Below are 20,475 nucleotides of genomic sequence, written 5' to 3'. Positions count from 1 at the left end.
TGCAGAGCATAGAGAGGGAGAAGGGTCCCCAAAGAGCGGCGATCCGGAAGTAAGAGGAATTAGACCTCTGACAGGGGCATCGGAATACTGTATATTATTATAATATTATGACCGTGGTTCCCAAACCTCAACTCCCAGAAGCCCTAGCCAACCTGACTAACAGACAGGATTTCTGGGAGCTGGAGTCGGAAACACCTGGAGGACTAAAATACAGGACTACTGCATTATGATTAGGGGGGGCTGGCAGGGGGCATAGAGTTGCGAGGAAGGAGCTGCCGGAAGCATATTAAGATGAGGGCGGTCTAGGAGGAACGCCCCCGTTCGTGTTCATTATAGGGGGAAATCATAGAGATGCAGGAAGTGACGTTAAAGATCAGGCGGCTCTCTGCCCCAAGAAGAGAGGCGAGATGTGACGGTCCGTGGAACTCGTTAAGGAGGCCCGTTTGGGAGACCACAGAGATACTAAAATATAGAGTCGTTAATCATCACAGACTGTCACTTTTGGTCAAAAAATGAAGCGGCACAATGTGAAACTATATATATATATATCTCCTCCATATGATTCAAATAGTACTACTATATATGTCACAGACGTAGGCTTATATGTGTGTGTGTGTGTGTGTGTGTATATATATATATATATATATATATATATTAATATATATTAGATTGTAAGCCTGAGGGCAGGAAACCGTCTAAATAATAATAATTGTAAAGCCACTGAGAGCCTTTAGGGCTGAAGGGTGGGGTATAAATACCATAAAATATATATATTAAAGCCTATGTCTACGACATATATAATAATACTAGTTGAATCTTATGGAGGATATATCATATATATATATATATATATATACACTCTCACACACACACATAAATATGTACACATACACACATATAAAGTGTATATGTGTATACATATATATATATATCCTCCATAAGATTCAAAGTACTAGTGTATGTGCCACAGATGGAGGCTTTAATATATTAATAATAATAATAATTTGTGTGTGTGTATATATATATATTTATATACATATATATTAAAGCCTACGTCTGCGATGTCTGTTAAAACAGAAATACGGTTCTGGCCATTAGGGTGACTTAATACCAGAGAGAGGAGGCCGCGCCCAATTCCTAGACCAGCTTCCAGCGTTTGTTGAGGGCCCTTCCATTGTTGAGGTTTGAGTGCTCCATCCTCACCCTTTGGATGCTGGACAGCAACGTCTATCATCCCTCACTTTAGAGTGACCATGGCTGATGGGACTTGCGTTCTCGGCATCTGGAGGGCTGTGCACGTTTCCCACTGGTGTTTATTTAGGGAGCAGGGAACTGCCTCATTGTGCCAAACATTGGTGGTCCTCCTAGCTCAACCTTGGGTGCATCTTCACTGTAGAAACAGTGCAGTTTGAAACTGCTTTGTGCTGTGGAATCAAGGGTTTTGTAGTTTAGCCTTCCCTGCCAATGAGTGGTTGTGTCTCATCAAACTACCAATCCCAGGATTCGGTAGGATGGAGCCATGACAGTTAAAGTGATGTCAAACTGCGTTATTTCTAGTGTAGATGCGCCCATCATCTTTATGCACATTTTCCACACTTTGGGTGGGACCTTACAAGGACAGAGTTTGAAGCCTCCCCTTTCTAAGAGCAAGTCTGGTTATTGCCTTTGTTGCTGCGGCTGTTGTTGTGTGCTTCCTGGCAACCCTAAGGCAAACCTATCATGGGGTCATCTTGGTAAGCTTTGTTCAGAGGAGGTTGGCCATGGCCATCCTCTGAGGCTGAGAGTGTGACTTGTCCAAGGTCACCCAGTGGGTTTATGGCCAGGCTGGGGTTAGTCTCCAGAGTAGGGTTGCCATAAGCGAAGACCTCCAAACCGGGGAAAAATGTAGGACAACATATCAAAATGTAGGACTTTTTTTTTTAAAGTCCTACATTTTGATATGTAGGCCTTGCCGGGGCCCGGGAGGGAGCATCTCCACAGCCAGCGCTCAGACTGCAGAGAGCCCTCCCAGGCCTCAGCGAGGCCTTGGAGGACCCCACGGCCGGACCTCCGACCGTGGAGCCGCCTCCAAGGCCTCGCCGGGGCCCGGGAGGGAGCGTCTCTGCAGCCAGAGCCCCAACAACGGACAGCCCTGCCAGGCCTCAGTGAGGCCTTGGAGGACCCCGCGGCCACAAAGAAGGCGCGTGCGGGGGCAGAGGTGGCCGTGGGCGGGGCAGTCCCAGTTTTGGCGCGAAACCGGACCGGGACCGAGCTAGCACCGCCAAAAGCGAGATTGCCCTGCCTACAGGCAGGATATGGCATCCCTACTCCAGATTCACAATCCAATGATCAAACACTGTTCCACAGATTAAAACCAGGACACATGGCTAAACAACATCAGAGTGTGGTCAGGATCACACAATATTTCCACAACATAGCAAATATAACACATCAGGACCAAACAAAAACACTTAACAATATTATACAGTATAACATCCAATACGTATTTCTAACAAAACAGTAATATTCAATTATGAATCTGTCAGGTCCTGGTGTTTTCCCTTTTGTTAAATTTCTGAATTGTGTAATCTCTGCAATGGTCATCAGTTGGTTAAGTATTTTCCTTTGCTCTTTTGTGAATATCGGAATATCTTGATTATTCAAATATTCTTTTAATTCTACCACATGACCTTTGTTCTTTTGTATCTCTAAATAGATTTCAAAAATATTCTGAAATGATCTTCTTTGTTCTGTTTTGCTCTGTATACATTTTCTTTCCCTGATTTACTGCTGTGAATAATATTTTCTCTTTTTGTTTTTTCAGTTTCCAGGCTAACCATTTTCCCAGTTTATTTCCATGTTCAACGTATGTTCAAGGATGACAAAAGTTTTTAATGAGGAATAACAAGTCAAGCTTAGAGGGGCTGCAGCAGTTTGCTTTTCCTTAAGCCTTCTGGGAAGGGCAAGACTGATCCTCCCCTTCTCCTAAGTTAGTAGGGTCCCAACTATCTTTGTGCTTTCTTTTGCAGCAGTTGAAGGAAACCAAGGGCACCGGGGAAAAGTGGGACAGAAGAGATGGAAATGGGGACATTTTAAAAGCCGCTGAAAAAAATGGAATGACAAGATTAATCATGTGTGTCCCTGCCAAATCCAGACAGTTGGGAGGGTACAATTATTTAGCCATCATTCCTTCCACATTACACTTTGCAATAACAAAATGGGATGAGAGTGCTAGACAGTCCCCACCTTGCTAAATCCAATTATAGAGAACAGGCAGAGATCTCATAAAGAAAGAAACTGAATTCCATCCGCTGCAATGCCTCAACTCATTTTCCTCCCACTCTTTCCTTCCACTTTGGATAATTAACTAGGCCAGCACTTCAGTCATTTATCTGATGATGAACTTTAGCACACAAGTCAGGTCGTCTTTTAAGGTGTCACAGTATCCTTTGGGTTTTGTCTCAGAGACTAATAACCTATCTGGAAGAGCCACACTATTTTAGCTGAAACCTCAACATCACAAAGATCAAAGCGTGATAATACAACACTAATGAAAGAACATTGTCATCTTGGCATAACACTGGAGCAAGAAGTATGTGCCCTTTAGCCACTGTCTGTCTGATATTCCCATCCTTGGTGTCCTTCCATTAACAGGTGAAGACTTTTTTTTTTAAAAGGTCTCTGGAAACTCTATAAGAAAAGGGCTTTTAATATTGTACTTTACAGTACTTGCTGCAGTATAACTGCTATGCTTTTCATTGCTTTTATTTCTATTTACAGTTTCATTATACAGATGTGCTTTGATCTGTATCTTTTTTAATTTCTGTAAGCTGCTTTGACTCCGAATGCTGTGCAAATGGAAGGAATAATAATAATAATAATAATAATAATAATAATATCAACTTAATCAAACTCGGCATGGTATAGGGCTAAAAGGCATTAAGCTCTGCTTTCCTACGGTTGAGCTTATTGTAAAACCATTCATTTGCTTGTTAGTAAAAGCTTAAGTCCCCCAACATGGCTTAAGTGTGTGTAGCATATAAACCTTACAATTCTTCCCTTATGCAGTTTCTCCCTGAGGTTTTAATACCACCCTGTTCTTATCTCTGGGTTTCCAGATCTCAGTACTAAATATCATGATCATAGTTTTGTGTGGGTTTTTGGGCTATGTGGCTGTGTTCTGGAAGGATTTATTCCCAACGTTTCGCCTGCATCTGTGGCTGGCATCTTCAGAGAATTGTGGCATGGAAGTGAGTGGGGTATATATACTATGTGACCCTTGGTTAGGGGGAAGTGATTTATATGTCAATCTCTATGTTGGTCTACTGACGAATGGCAAGGCCTCAGGGTGAGAGGATATGTGAGGAGGATTTGTGTCTGACTTCTAATAGACACAAATCCTCCTTGCGTATCCTCCCACCCTGAGACCTTGCCATTCATCAACAGACCAACACACAGATTTATGGATGCCGGCCATGAAAGCCTTCAACATCACAAATCATGACCGTGACTTTGGTAAAAGCCCTATAGCTTGCAGTGTTTCCATACAAAATATTCTATGAATGAGAATATCCACATTTGTGAATACTTGAAGGAAAAAGTAACAAAAATAAAGTTCAGTATCAGAATTCATTATCTGAGCCCACAATGGATTATCATTAGACACTTTAATTTTGCTGGGCCTTCAGTCAGAAACTAGTGGGGACCATGTGGTCCACCAGACGTTGTTAAACTGCAGATCCCAGTACCAACAGCCAGCATAGATAATGAAGAAGAATGCTGAGAGTTGCACTCCCAACCTCCAGAGAAGCACGGATAAAACAGATGTATTCCTCTTCCTGTGGACCTTGAGTAGACTTTATGTTGCATGGATTTCACTGAAGTATTTAAAACACTAGTGGACAACTGACACACACACACGGCATCTCAACATCTGTACCAAATTTCTACTTAGGTATTAAGAAAAAATACCATCCAGTTTCATAGTCGGCTCTTGAGAATACAGCAATTGATCATCACTGGTCTAAAGGAAGCCAAAGTTTGGGAAAATTAGGCAGGCAGTTGTGATCCAAAAATAATTATTTTTGCCAAACTCTCAACATATCTTTCCAGGTGCCTGTTTCTACCAGCCTTTTCAGCACCACGATCTTACAGCCACTAACCAACAAATGTGGCTATCAACACCTCTGCTAACTTCCATATGCCAATATGATTTAACTCTTTGGAAAACATAATAAAAGAAACAGGTGCCACCGTGGCTATAGAAAATGATCATCGTGGGTTTATTTGTTCAGAAGCTTCTATTATCAGTAATGGGAATGTTTAAACATACAAAGTAAAAAGGACAGAAAGTGGTGTCTGGGTCATGAGGGCATAGAATCCAAAACAGGAAAACCAGTCCTTTCCCTCATTCTGAAATGCTCCCCCCTATCATCCCCTGAACACTACATTGATACAATGCTTTATTAATGAAGCCTGGTCCTAGTACTTCAAGATCTACAACCACTTGCCTAACCTTTCTTTTTTCAACTCGCAATCCTTTCTTCTTAATAGCAAGACATGCTGAAACAACATGATTGATACCCACTCCCATCTTCTCACTTCCTGCTCAACAGGCATCCAGGTAAGAGTGAGATTCTCCACATCTTTCCAATTACAAACCTACATTATCATGTGGTCAAATAGGGTGAAGTTGTACCATCCTAGCTCAACCACCTCCTGGCAGCAATTTGCAGATTCAAATTATACGACCTGAAGGGCAGAGGCCAATTATCTTTCCCTTCGCTCTAACCCAGTGTAGACATCCAACAACAGAGATGTGTGAACATCCAACAGCACTCAGTTCTTAAAGAATTTGAGTTTCATGTAACCTTTTGCAAGAAAAACAAACTGCTTCCAGATGCCCATTTCTGTCTGACAGCATTCACACAAAGTGGCAAGGCCTACAGTAGAGACCAAATGATTGTCTTTGCAGCAATTACAACACCCTCCTAATACCAAACAAAGCTCAGGTCCAATAGAAGGCTAGTAGATTCAATAAACAATACAGTCAGTACAGCATTTTTCTCTTCAGGTCCATGTAATATGCAAAAAATGCTATTTAAAAATTGATTATAACATCATATATATATTAAAAAGAAAGAGATATTTAATTTATAAAAAAAAACAAAGGAGAGGTGACAGTTAAATCCTATTGAGCAGTTATGACTCTTAAGATTTAAATGAATATAAAAGCAAGTGCAAGAGAATTATATCTATTTTCCTCTCCCTTATTCCTTTGCCCACAAAAAAAACACGAGAGACATAAATCAGGTTTTCTTTCAGCCAGATCTAAACAAAATCTGGGGGGGGGGGGGGGGGAACCAAAATTAAAACATGAAGGCTTCACCAAATGTTTAAGCATCAGTTTGGTGAACCCTTATATTTAAAATGAGAGCAGTAGAAGGGTTAGATTTACAATATTTTTAAAAAGTCCAATATCTATAAAATAAAGCTCTTTTTTTTTAAAAAAAAAAGGAAGGAGGAAGAGGAGGACAAGGCTCTGTACTATGCAAAAGCTCTTAAAAAGAGGCTACTTTCCTCCTTCCCCACTCATGCCAACTTCCCAAATTATATACAGTGAAGGTGCAAGAATATATAAAGCAAGGGCTGGAGTGAGCAAACCAAAGCAGGTGGCAATACACTCCTCACACAGTGATACAGGAACACCCTACTAGTTTTAAAACAGGGCAGGGTTAGGGAAATGCATAGAGATCTAACTCTTCCTAACATCTCTGAACCTTGCTGACTATAAATGGTTTAGGGCCACACACTTTGTTAAGGGATAACCTATTTCTGGTGCTTTCCGGGGAGATTTGGTATCCAACAGCTCGGCAAGCCAACTTTCCCATGGGAGGAAATTGAATCCACACTATCCCTTCTGCCCCCTGATTGAAGGGGCAGAGGGTTAACACTTTAAAATACAGAATGTTAGGGAAAGAGGTGGTACTTCAGAAGGGGCATGAGCCTATACCAGCAGAAGGGATGAGCCTCCCCTATTTGAGACCCTTTGGGACCAGAGGGGAAGTCTGGGCAGAGTAGGAGCCAGGTGTGTAAGGACCGGAGCTTTAGCGGCTCCTCCTTTCCGACTGCCAAAGTCCCATGTGCTGCCATCACGAATCGTCTTCCATGCTGAAACTGGAACGGCGGCTGCTGCCTTTGGAGGCACCAGGTGAGACAGAGGAAAGTAGTGGGTCAGAAGCGCCAAGCGGGGATAGAGCAGTCCCATCGTCCATGAGAACATCCTGGAGACCAGCCACGTCTGATCCCAGTGCGAGGCCTAGCCCTAGTTCTTCAGCTGAGAAGGGCAGATCCAATGTATCTGTGAAGGGGGGAACTGTGTCTCCACCCAAGGACTGTGTCAGCAGTCCCTGTGTTGATGTCAAAGGCAAGCCATGCATCTGGACCTGGAGTTCCAGCTCCTGCAGAAGAGAGCAGAGGCCAGCGAGTGAGACCCAGCAGCACACCTGAACTGGGTGTATGCCTGCTTTGCTCCACCCTCGCAACAGCACAGCATCCTCTTTGTTACCTGCACTCGCAGCTGAAGACTGCGGTTGGCCTGCTCCAGCTTCCGCTGTCGGATCTCCATCTCCTTGGAGCGCTGCTGCTCTTTCTGCAGCTTCCGGATATAGTCCACTGAAGCCTTCAGGATGGTTCCTTTGTTCCAACGCATCTCCCTGCAGAAAGAAACGATAAACACTTGGCATGCAAAATCCTGTCATTCCCCATCCCACCCTGAGATGACTGCCTTGTAGGATCAGAACTAGGGTCTACCTAACTAGCAGAGCAGTGAGGAACCTGTAGCCTTCCAAATGTTAGTGAGAGCAGTAGTTCTCAAACTCTAGTCCTTGGAACTTCACATCCCAGAATTCTTCAGCAGTGGCCATACCAGCTGAGACTTGGGAAGATGAAGTCCAACGCATCTGGAGGACCACCATTTGAGAACCTGTAAGGCTAAACCATTGCTTGCTTGTTTGTTTTTGGTTGATATCCTGCCTTTTTCTCAAAGGGAGCCACGATAGCATAGTGATGTGAGTGTTGCATAGCATAGTGGTTTGGATGTTGAATTATGACTCTGGAGACTAGGGTTTGATTCCCAGCTCAGCCATGAAACCCACTGGATGACAAGTCACATGCTCTCAGCCTTGGAAAGACAATGGCAAACCACACATTTCCACAGTGTGGGAGCAACCACCAAGAAAGCTTTTTCCATATCATCCCAACCATACTATGATGTTGGAGGGACACTGAGAAAGCCCTCCCCCAAAGATGTTAAGCTTCAAGCAGGTTCAAATGGGGAGACATGGTATCTAGTCTGGAATCAGATCACAGAGAGTTTTATACCTATCAGCTCCTGCCAACCTGGCCAACAGTGAGGGATAATGGGAGCAGCAGTTCATCAACAGCATCTGGAAAGCCAAAATGTCTCCTGCTCTAGTGTAGCAGAATTCTCTACCTATGGGTCTCCGGATGATTTGGACTTCAACAGCCATAATCCTTTAGCATTTGCTATGTCAGCTGGCTTATGGAGACTGGCATCCAAAACATGTGGAGCGTCACAAGTTCCCCAGTTGTGATCTTAGGCATCATCCTCTTTGCAACCACAGCCAACCAGAGTGCCTAAAGCAAGCTCCCCATTTAACTACCAGTCTTTAAGAAATACTTTATCAGTCTTCCCCAACTAGACTTTCCTCCAGGTGTCCTACAGCAAGCTGGGGAACAGTAAGAATTGCATTCAAACAAATCTGGAGGATAACTGTGCTACAACAGGGCTGATAATATATTGTGCTCTGTCCTCTGTATACTGGGGGTGGGGAACCTTGAACCCTCCCAACCTTTTGGTCTAACCGTACCACACCACCCCACACCATAATCCCTTAACACTGCCCATAATGGTTGGGGCGTCTGGGACTGGGAGTGACGTCCAAAACACATGGAAAGCTAAGTGTCTTCAGTCTTACTAAATAAAAGCTACCAGGAATGATCTAAAGGTAAGTCTGCCCTCCAAACTGATAAAAATGATCAGCACTGAAAGTATACTCCATGGGCATACCTCCATTAACAAAGCCTCTGACAGTGAAGCTTCTTTTTACAAAGACTTGTTACACCTGCCCAGCCCGCCTTTTCCTTCTTGTCCTCTGTCTAGCTGGAAGATTTTTTCCAGCTGTATTGGGGAAGATGGTGACGGAGGACACGATAAACACAGAACAACAGTGTCAGGTGCAGTAACATGTCTCCAGCAAACAATGCAATAAAGTTTGAGCTGGAAAGGAACTTTAGCTCATCCTACTGTAGTTGTGCCTACCTGCCTACAACAGGGAAAGTAAATTTCATTTATATGCCACCTTTCTCCCAGAAGGGGACCCAAGGCGGCTCACAGATAAAATCGTTTTGGAAAACAGCAGCTGCCTCTAGAGTCCTTTGCTGACCATGCACGAACAGCAAAACGAGGAGAAATGGGGAGAGCAAATAAACCAGCATTCCCAGTTATCATCAGCATGTTAAAAAAGCATGGCACTGCAAGTTTGGCCAGCAAAATAAAAACCATAAGAAAAAATAGAGGCTAGGAATGGGGGGAAATCATGGTGCTAGAAAGTTCAAAAGGTTTTTGTTTACTTAGGCAAGATTTATATGACTTGGTTGTTTCATTTTGCATGTGTATGTTGAGAGTTTTACATAAAATGTTTGCTGCAATATTTGGAACTGACCCTACATTTTTGGGATGATGGCACCTATTCCTATTCTTTCCCTGTTAGTATTGTTTTTGGTTCCAAAGTTTCTGTTAAAGAAGTAATGTCCAGGAACACTTCCCCTTTGTTAAGCGAACTATGCCTGTATTTAGCAAACACCAGCAAGTGGAATTTGAATGCAACCACAACTATGGGAAAGGTGAAAATCAAAGCTTTCTTGCACATCCCTATCCCACAAAACTAGACTTTGCCCCATTTTGTCGAGAAATCATCTGCCAGACTTACGGATCATTTGATTTTGGAATGAGGGTCCCCAGTTCTTTGATTCTGTCATTAATGTTGAACCTTCGCCGCCGCTCAACTGCAAAGAAAGAAAGGAATGTTAAGGTGGCACTGCAGGAGGTCTAGATGCATTTACTGTTATTAATAACTAGAAACAATGGATTTTTGGAACACATTTCAGCAAGGAAATTGTTTTTTCCATTATTTCATCTTATAGAACCTCCCAATAGCCTTGAAAACGTAGACGAGGCAAAGACAGAGTGTCTTGCTCAAGGCTAGACAATACAATCAGCCCTCTGTATCCATTCTTTATCCATGGATTTAACCATCCACCGCTTGAAAATATATATTTAAAAAAATATATAAATTCCAAAAAGCAAGCCTTGATTTTGCCATTCTATATAAGGGATGCCATTTCATTATGGGACTTGATCATCCATAGATTTTGGTATCCACAGGGGGTCCTGGAACCAAGTCCCAACAGATACCAGGGGCCTGTTGTGTATCGAAAGTCTCAACACTGCACCATACTTGCCTGGATCAGAGCTACAACTAGGGCTGGAGCTTGGCTGGGACTGAGCACTGAATTCATCTTCCTGAGAACCTCAGCTTTCTTTACAAACCAAAATGTCTAAATCTTAGGGCTGTAAAAGTATGATTGAAATTGTAAAACAGCCACTGGCTTCTCAAAACCTTTTCCCCCATCAATCTACCTATGTCTCACAATTTTCTGCCAAGGCTGTTCTCCAGATACATTCTTTATTACAGGTAAAGAAGGTTACCTGGCACCTGCCCTGAAATATTGCTTTGTGCCAGGCATAAGTGTTCTCATTTGCCCAGACACTGTCGCTCCTCATAAATTTTAACTACAGGGCCACTCTTGTCATTGTGCAAGAGCATAGTAACTGCCTCTGGCTGCATATTTGGGATGTCAAGAAAAAACAAAAAAATGTCCAGTTAATTTCTTATTGTTGTATTTTAGTACTAGCTTTGGAGAGAAGGCTTTGCTCGATTTTTAGCCTCCATAATTTCACTGGCTTTATGTATGATACACCTTGAGTACAGAGCTGTGTGGGTTGGGGTGCTATTTGCTGCTCTGCCTCAGGCAATAAACCATTTTGAACCAGTCCTATTTAGGTTATTTTTTTTTAATATATAAAGGTATCTGTACTATGGTTGTATACTGCCTGGAATCCTACATAGGATTAAGGATGACACACAAATGTCTAGAGTAAGAGCCAAAGGGGCTTACAAAATATTATTTCTAGCAATTAGAAAACACAAAAGGTCAATCAACTATTTGATTCTGTTACATAACTGGTAGAAACTGAATTATATGAAAGAGAATCGAATTAAAAAATGTAAGGTCTGTAACATACATGGGGCACACAGTTCACTCCTTCTTGGCACAGAAGCTTCCTTGGTGCATAATGCTGATACTACTATTGCCTCACACTCTATACTATGACCACATCTGAAACATTTACATTATATCTGTATATTACAATATGATGAAATATTATGTAAGTTTTTTGTTTTAATTTTTTTCTTGTGTGATTTCACATCACTCCTGACTTACGGCAACCCTATCATGGGGTTTTCTTGGCAAGTTTCTTCAAAGAAGGTTTGCTATTGCCATCCTCTGAGGCTGAAAGTGTGTGACTTGCCCAAGGTCATCCAAGGAGCTTCCATTACTGAGCTGGGATTCAAACCCTGGTCTCCAGAGTCATAACCCAATGTTCATAACACTACACCATGCTGATTTTCATACATTTTATAGATGACATTAATACATATTTATTTATTCGTGCTTTTGTGTGTGTATGCATATTATAACGTAACATGTGTATGAGTTCCACACGGTGAATAAAACCAACGTTTGAGGAGTAAAGTCCCAAATAAACAATGGAATATTTCATTGTTATTTTGTACTTGTGGGGTTTTAAGCTGTGTGTTTATGTGCCTTCAAATTGCCTGTCGACTTACGGCAACCCCTTGGATTTCATAGGGTTTTCTCAGACAAGGAATACTCAGGAGTGGTTTTGGCCGTTCCTTTCTCTGAAATACAGTGGGCCCTTGCCTTAGGCGGGGAATCCGTTCCGGACTCCCCTGCGTAAGGCAAATTCCGCCTATGCTTGAGCCCCATTCACTTGAATGGACCTTGTGCATGCGGCAGCACGCACCCCATTCATCTGAATGGAACGCACCACCCCTTGCGCCCCATATGCTCAAAGCCACGTATAGTGCACCCATGTATAATGTGGGCACACTGTATAGTCTATTGCACCTGGTATTCATTTGCAGTCTCCCTGTCAAGTACTAATCATGGCTGGTGTTCTTTGGGTATTTAGGCCCTTGTTTTAGTTTGGTCTTCTCTAATATTAAGAACCAGAGAAGAGCTGTGCTGGATCAGACCGCCTCTCTAGTCCAGCATTCTGTTCACATGGTGGTCTGGGTAACCTTGCTGAATTCTCTCATGCACCCCAAACCCAGCTTGGCTTGTGGGGGACTACTTAGCACTCTGAAGCCAGTTTTCAGGCAGCATGGAGAGCTGCAGGAGGGAAGGGAAGAAAGTTCCACTGGAAGCTTCCAGCACAACACTGGATTTTAGTCCTATGATTTGCATTCAGCTGTCTCTCATACTAGAGCACCACAAAAGTTTCAGCCCTTCTTCTTTTCCTATTAATAAAATCAAGAAGCAATTAAGTGCAACACTTCCCCCTCCCAGCCCTCGGTGCTTGGGCAATATCTGAGATTACCCAAATACAGCTGAGTTACAGGACCTGTGTGGCACAAAAACACATGACAAAAATGGGGCACAAAGAGGCAGGAAAGGAGGGAGGAAAAGACTGAGACGGATGGGGAGGTTACATGACCTCAACTAAGCCAAGAGAGTCAGGCAATCCAGTTCCCGCCACCCACGCACATTAGACCTTCCCAGGGCAGCTTCTACAAGCTGGCTCAGCCTGTTTTTTCTCTGCTGTAACTGATCAGATCAACAGGCTGAGCAGCCTTGTAATTCTCCTTTCTCTCCCAGCATGAGGACGAAATGCTTTAAAGTCAACTAGCCCTAACAGTTTTTTCTTCTCTTGGATCAGTCTAGAAATGTAACTATGTAAGAGGGGCAAAATGAGGGCACTGCCCTCATAAAATAATTCTGCCCTTCCCAATATTTTTTTTCTTCAGTCCCCAAATTTCTAGCATTGCCGTTATTTAAAACCTCTGCCTAGCGTTCAGAAATTCAGGGCCCATACAGACAGGCCAAAATAAAGCTGCTTCGAGTCACTTCAGAGGAATGCTGTTTAAATGACACATGTATCTTAAGAGGCCAGAAGCTGCGCCAAAGCTTCTCTCCAGTCCTTAGGACTAGAGCGTAGCTTTGGGGTGGCTTCCGGACTCTTAGGATGCATGCAGCATTTAAACAGCATCCCTCCAAAGTTACCCAAAGCAGCTTTATTTTGGCCTGTTTCTATGGGGCCACATTTAAGCATCCAAAGAAAAGGGGCAGCCAAAATTCCCAAGGGAATACAAGCACAATAAATAGAAGACAAGCAAACAAGTATTCCAGAAAACATTTTATAAGAAGGGCATTACTTAGAGTAAGGATAAAGTATAAGCGATATCTTTGCCCTAAAATACCAAAATGGACTTCCATACAATGGTTCTTTCTGAACAAAACAAAACCAATGGACTTTCCTTAAGTTCAAGGGTGGCAAATATGTCACTTGTCAGAAATGGTCAGATTGCAACTCCTATCAGCCCCAACTAACATAGGTGATGGTAAGGAATGATGGGAACTGAAGCCCAGCAACATCTGGAGGACCACATTTATATCATCCCACAGGTACAGTCTATCTTTGATCATGATTTCAAGAATACCTACTGCCCTCCAAAGAAGTATCTTAGATTTAAGAGGGGCAAAAAGGACACCACATTGATAACCTTGAATAAGTTGCTCTTCTCTCAAGCTGCATCTATACTGCAGAATTAATGCAGTTTGACACCATTTTAATTACCACGGCTCAATGCTATGGAATTCTGGGATGTGCAGGTTTGAGGCTGTTTAGCCTTAAAGAGTTCTGATGCCACAATAAATTACAAAGCTCAGAATTCCTTAGAGCAGAGCTTTTTCAAACTGCATTAATTCTGCAGTATAGATGCAGCTTTAGCTCCAGATACTTCCACATAACAGGTTGGAAAACTACTTTTTTGAACAACAGTTCCCAGAACCCAACACAGGGCATGGCCAATGAAGCAAAAGGTCACTTTCCCACAGTATGCTCTACATGCAAAAATGGAAGAAATCACTACCAAGCCTGCATGATGGATATATGACTGGATGAGAGGAGGTTAGCAATCTGCTTTCTCAACCTTGGTCCTTAGGGAGAGAATGAAGCATGTGCAGCCTGATTCTAATCACCCTTCCTCAGAGGAAAGCCCCAGAGATTTCAAATGAAAACTACACTGGGTGGGTCAAGCTCTTGATTTTCAGGAAGACAGTTCTCAGACTCCTGGCATCTGCAGTTAAAATAATCAGATGAGCTAAATAGAAAGGCCCTTTGCCTGAGACCTTGGAAAAACAGCAGCCAGGCAAGAGTAGACAATATTGATTCATGTGAACAGACTGGGTTAATTTGATTTTTATTTATTTTTATTTACTTTCAGCACAGGAGAGGGCAATGGCAAACCTCTTCTGAACAAATCTTACCAAGAAAACCTCATGACAGATTTACCTTAGGGTCACCATAAGTCAGAAATGATTTGAAGGCACAAAACAACAGAAACAACAAACAAGCCTATTCCACCTTTCCCCAAGTGAGCTCAGTGTGGCGTAAAGGTACTGTATCTCCTCCTCTTCCATTTTAATCTCACAACAGTCGTCTGAGGCAGGTCAGGTTCATAGTGAGCAAATGGGCCGAATCTTCCAGTTTTCACTTCAGCTAAGGCTGGCACCTCAACCTCCAAGTCCAACCCTCTGACCAAAGGGGTAAGCTACATATTTTTCTCCTGGGGTTGTCAATCCATAACATCCATTATCCCTCACCATTAAATATGCTGATTAGAGATTAGGGAAACTGTTTTTTTCCCTTTTGGTTTTATACTTTGCTCTTTGCTCTCCCAAGTATTTCTAGTAGCCTGTAATTTTATCTCTGGTTTACAGAAGATAGGGATGTTGAGGAGAAGAACCTATCCATCCCTGCTGTCAAGGGAACTTAGGAAGTCAATGGGTGTCCTTTAAATATGACCAGGTCCGGATCCAACCCACCATTTGGTCTGAGATGAGGCAGATACCTGTTCAACTACTGGGATTTATTTTAAGGATCTCAGCTTCAAGTTGAAATCTTAAACTGAAAGCTCCATTCACTATCCTCAATAATGGAACAACCAATCCAAACCCTTAAAATGAAGTCAGCCACACTTTATACTCACTGAGATTATGGTTATCCTTCTTCTGTCTCTCCTTCAGAAATGCTTTGGCTTCATTTTCTACAGAGCAGAATCAAAAATAAATAAATAGAGAATTAAAGAACACCAGTCAGCATTGACTCAGAAGCTGCCACCACTTCCTGGCACTATAACATCTCTTGGTGTTGCTTGGATCTCTATAATCCTGTACCTGACATCTCTCTCTTGATATTGGGCAAGTCAGCCGGACAAGAGTTGCTGACAGTGACAACTGGCTCCATCATTCCTTGGTTGCTGTATACATCCAGGAGGTTTCCAGAGACAGGCAGCTGGGTGCAAGAGGAGAAAAAGAAAAATTCAGTCTACTTCCATGCCTAGACAAGCAATAAGGCCAGTTCCCAGATTTATGTACAACTAAGCTACAGCTCAGACCAGTGGTGGGGACCATGTGGACTTACCAAACATTGTTGGACTAAACCTCCCAGAAACCTTACCCAGCATGGCCAGTGATGAGGAATGTTGTCCAACATCATCTGGTGGACCACATGATTCCCACCTCTGTCCCTATATAAACCAGCTGAGGCCCTGAGATCGTCAGGAGAGACCCTTCTCTTAGTCCCACCATCAAAACAAGCATGGTTGGTGAGAACATAAGAAAAATTCTTCTTGGTGGCTGCCCCCAAACTCTGGAAATTTGCTTCTTAGACACGCCACAAGTCCAGCCTTGAGGTTACAGACATGTACACTATCATCTTTAGGTCCTCCAACTCTACGTAGTAGCACAGCTGGTGTAACAGCTGAAGTTGATAGTAAGCACTCCTGGCTATCACATTTTCTGAGCTGTCATTTGAAGCAATAACTCCAGAAGCACCCCCAAAACTGTGAACATAGTCTTTCAGGAGGAGTGTAAGTCTATCCAGGAGTGACTGATACACCACAAACCCAGGTTAGGACCTCTGACAGTAAGCACCTCTGTCATGTCTGGATTCAGCTTCTACTTCTTTTTTTCTCATCCAGCCCATGACCTCCTCCAGGCATTCATTGCATAGGATGCAGCCACGGAAGCTGAAGTGAGTTCATAGTGTTTTAAATGTGAAGTGTGAAAGGGCCCCAACTCCCCTTGAAGTCACTTTTCCCTTTCCCTTTCACAAGAACAGGAGGAACAATACTCACTGTGCTGGGCATCTGCAGACCACTGTAATCATTGTAGCTGGATTCTAGGCTGATGATTTCATCAATGACATCATCAATCTGAAAAAAAATGAATAATAAGAAGAAAAAAGGGCAGATGACTTAAACCAGACAGAAAAATACAGGCTAGTAGAAATACTTTGGAGAGCAGGATAAAACCAAATAAATCTGGGGACCGAATGGGAGGTTACTCACCTCTTTCTCAGAGCTGGAGCCAATGTTCAGCATAGCCATGGGACTATTGGGGGCACTCCCTGTCCCACCTGCCACTCCCTGCTGCTGCTGCTGAGCCAAGCCATGCTGGGACTCAGGAGCTGATGCTGCCTGTGGGGAGCAGGATGGTGCTCCTGGGCTAGCCCCAGCTAAGGCCTGGGTTGCCATCTTGTTGCCCATGGCAGTGGACAGGTACTGCTTGACCTGTTGCCTCTGTGCTTGCTGGATGTGGTACTTTGTGGGGTTCTCCAAGTGAGTCTGAACCTAAGCAAGGTGGGGTAGAAAAAGAGTTTTAGTCAGGTAAGTCAAGTGGTGGGATTCCTGTCTTTGCAGTCACAGAAGAAAGAAGATGCATTTCTAAATTTAAGGCTTCAACAGGATCAGCCCAAGATCCTATACCTATACTATCTGAGGCAGAGCAGTAAATGGCACCTTTCAGAACCCACCAAATGCAGAGTTTGTAGTACCAAAAGGCTGCCAAGCAGAAAGTCCCATGATAACCACTCTCCATCCCTAGGAATAGAAATCCAGGGATCTTTCCCACTGCACAATTATAGTGCTATTATTCCACTTTAATTGCCAAAGCTGCATCCTATGAATCTCTGGGGTTTGTAATCTTGGTCAGGGGTGTCAGAAGAGCTTCCTGACTGAGGATTCCCAATGTCTTTCCCTCAACTGCAAATCCCAGAGTTCCATGGGATATTCCCATGGCAGCTAATGTGGAATCACAGCACTATAATTGTATAGTATGAAAGGGGCCCCAGTAATAGCAAACACATGTGTAACAACTTGCTGCTTTTTCATGATTTCTAAAATCTGCTGCCTGAGGCAGATGCCTCACTCTGCCTAATAGCATGACCAGCCCTGGGAATTAAGGGAGCGAGGCCAAGATGTATCTCTGTTAAGAGCTTGGATTCTAGACTCACTTGTCCACTTAATCACTTCTCTTAATATCAGAATCTGGATATCAGAAGGACAACCAAGCTAGTCTATTGCAGCTAGTCTACTGGCGGAACCCAAAAGACCGACAAATTTATTGTGATGTATATTTGTTGTCATATTTCAAAGCGAAGACAAACAGTGATTCAGCTCTATCTCTGCCACAACGTGGAATCACTGTTCCACCAAAATGATCTTCCTATGCATGTGCCAGAGTTAAACTTTTAGAAGAGCTACCATATATATTCGACTATAAGTCAATCTCATGTATACGTTTGTTGGGGGGCTAGAGTAGCCCCCTAGCCTCTTCCAGTTGTCCACCCCAGGATGCATCAACAAGAGGTCCACAAGTGGGACATGAGAGCAATAAGTGCCATAAAGAAGCAGCAGAAAGAGACTTCAAGGACCCCATCTGACCTGCTCCAGCCAATTCAAATCCCAACATCAGTTTGGTGTCCCTCATCAGAACCATTCCTTTCCCTCCCATCTCAAAAGCAATACTCTTTCTTCCCTAGACTGAGGCTTACTACCTCTCTCTCTCTCTCTGTGTGTGTGTGTGTGTGTGTGTGTGTGTCTCACCTTCAGTACTTCCACCGGGACCTGGGCAGGTGCAGGACGAGCCAGTGGGCTCACAGAAATTGCAGGTGTGGAAGGTGCAGGGGGTGTGGAAGTGAACTGAGCAGCCTGCTGTTGCTCCCGGCGCTCTTGCTCTTGAGTCTGTGCCCGCATCAGCTGCTGGCGAAGAAGCACCCGGGACGACATGCTGGGACCTTGGGCTGGGGCACTCGGCGGGCTGTAGCAACACAGAATAGGGAGATCAGCAACCATCAGGGTTATCCTACCTCACACGCAGAGCCAAGTGCAGTGCAAGTAGGAATAACATAAACACCAGCCCCTGAATCCAATCTGGATAGGTCAGCAAAATGGGTAATTCCTTGGTTATTTAAAAATGTATTTATTTCATCATCAAACAACATCATAAGGCAAGCTTTGGATTACTTTGACTGTTATTTATAGCAATAACATTGATTATTATTAGAATAGAGATTAAATTTATGTAGAGTTCTCTTTTCAGTAACAAGCAGCTACACATTTTTTAAAGGGATGTAAAGACTTGGTGAGGTCAACTAACCAGACAGGTCGGTGGTACTATAATTTCTCATTAGCTCAGAGCATGTAGTTGGATAAATAGCAAATCACTTCCAGATATTCAAAGTACTATGATGATGATGGTTGTCACAGAAGGCTGGAGACCAGCAAGGAATAAAAAAAATATTTTAGTTTGAATAGTGGCTAGGGACCTGTTTAACATTGCTGTGAGAATGCAGAGTTTCAGCATCCAATGATGCAGTCAGGGCAGGAATTTGGGACCTAAAAGCAGAAGGGCTTCTCAAGTACAGAAGGCTTCCTGCATCAAAGCAAAATAAGACACATCAAAGTAGTTCCTAAATACACATGCATGCACCACTCACACACAGAATGGCAAGACTATGACATCCAGAATCTAAAATAAGCTAACTACATCACTGTGCAGAGTGACAGTACTTTCAGTTAAAGAAGTCATTACCATTTCCAACATGCATGTGAGTCAGGTTGAAAACCTGCACCTAGAGCTAGAATTCAGCATTCAGGCTTCCTTTCAAGAAAAGCCTTTAAGGGTATAAAATAGGCATAACAATATATTGGGGTATGGTCAGTTGACGGATGCTTCCAGGCAGAAGGCTCCTAGTGCAGCCACTCAAAAGGCATTATGTAGTCACTCTGGTTGATCCTTCTTAATGGGTTTTTGTAGGAAGTAAAGCTAAGAAGCTGCTGGTAGATCACCAATGCTAGACCACCAACGAATGCCAGAAGCCATAGGCTTATTTCAGAGGAGGGAACTGGCAAAACCACCTCTGAGTATTCCTTGCCTAAGTAAACTCTATGAAATTCATGGAGTTGCCACAGTCAATAGGCAACTTGAAGGTACATATAGACAGGCACACACACCCAAATGAAAAGGAGCAGAAGGAAACCACAGGAGGTTACAAATGGGAAATGTCGTCATCTGGACCTCCCACCCTAACTCACAATAATATTCTGTGAATGAGACAGAAAAACATTGGTGAACACTGTATTGTAGAGAGTTAACTGTTACATTTACAGGGATATTTTTTACAGGGATATCCTTTGTAGAGAGAAGGCAAAATAGCTATAGATGACCATGATTGTAGTTTCTAGAGTGGCCTGGACTCTTTGGTTTACCTCTCAAATTGCTACCAATGTTTACACCTGCTAATCTTAGACAATTTTGTCATTATTTTGATTCTGAAGTGCTTCCTTCATGGCTACATTCGTCCTTCCATATTTGCTGGGCTTAGCACAGGACCCCTGTCAATGTGGGGAAAAAAACCAGAAATAACAAAAACACTATGTTTTTACCTGAGAGAACACCTCTCTAGGAAACTCTAGGTCCTCCAGGGCAACTCTGTAGTCAACATCTGCCAGACATTAAGCACAGAATTGCACTGGAGGAGCTACAGATGCCTCATGGGGTCTTCTCTCTAGGAATCTCTAGGTCTTTCAGTGCAATTTTTGGTTAAAGTCGACCACAGAGTTGCACTGGAGGATTCAGATATTCCCTGAGAGAACATATTAATGAAATCCATGAATAACCAAAATCTGCAAAAGTCAAAGTTGCAAATGTGGGGGGATGAATGTACTCCCCCCCCCCCCCGAAACTGCACCTTTTGTGTCT

At 43.1% G+C, this 20,475-nt stretch overlaps 1 protein-coding gene across 1 annotated transcript in view; it reads right to left on the bottom strand.

Annotated features, from left to right (window-relative positions):
- Positions 1–5,238: 5,238 nt before the first annotated feature.
- The window catches only part of TFE3 (transcription factor binding to IGHM enhancer 3), a 47,929-nt gene continuing 32,692 nt past the window's right edge, over positions 5,239–20,475 (bottom strand). Inside the window, exons 3-10 of the mRNA XM_089484382.1 lie at positions 18,318–18,531; positions 16,782–17,063; positions 16,569–16,646; positions 15,607–15,724; positions 15,420–15,476; positions 9,993–10,068; positions 7,547–7,694; positions 5,239–7,439 (exon numbers count right to left, since the gene is read on the bottom strand). Of these exons, the coding sequence (XP_089340508.1) occupies positions 7,131–7,439; positions 7,547–7,694; positions 9,993–10,068; positions 15,420–15,476; positions 15,607–15,724; positions 16,569–16,646; positions 16,782–17,063; positions 18,318–18,531 (1,282 nt within the window). The 3' untranslated portion in view covers positions 5,239–7,130. The remainder of the gene's footprint in view (positions 7,440–7,546; positions 7,695–9,992; positions 10,069–15,419; positions 15,477–15,606; positions 15,725–16,568; positions 16,647–16,781; positions 17,064–18,317; positions 18,532–20,475) is intronic.

Source organism: Sceloporus occidentalis, unplaced genomic scaffold (genome assembly GCF_023333645.1).
Source record: "Sceloporus occidentalis isolate IW3139 unplaced genomic scaffold, rSceOcc1.0.p SCAF_1, whole genome shotgun sequence".
NCBI classification, from domain to species: domain Eukaryota; kingdom Metazoa; phylum Chordata; class Lepidosauria; order Squamata; family Phrynosomatidae; genus Sceloporus; species Sceloporus occidentalis.
Note: the sequence above shows the minus strand (reverse complement) of the source record. Positions and strands in the feature narration are given on the sequence as shown.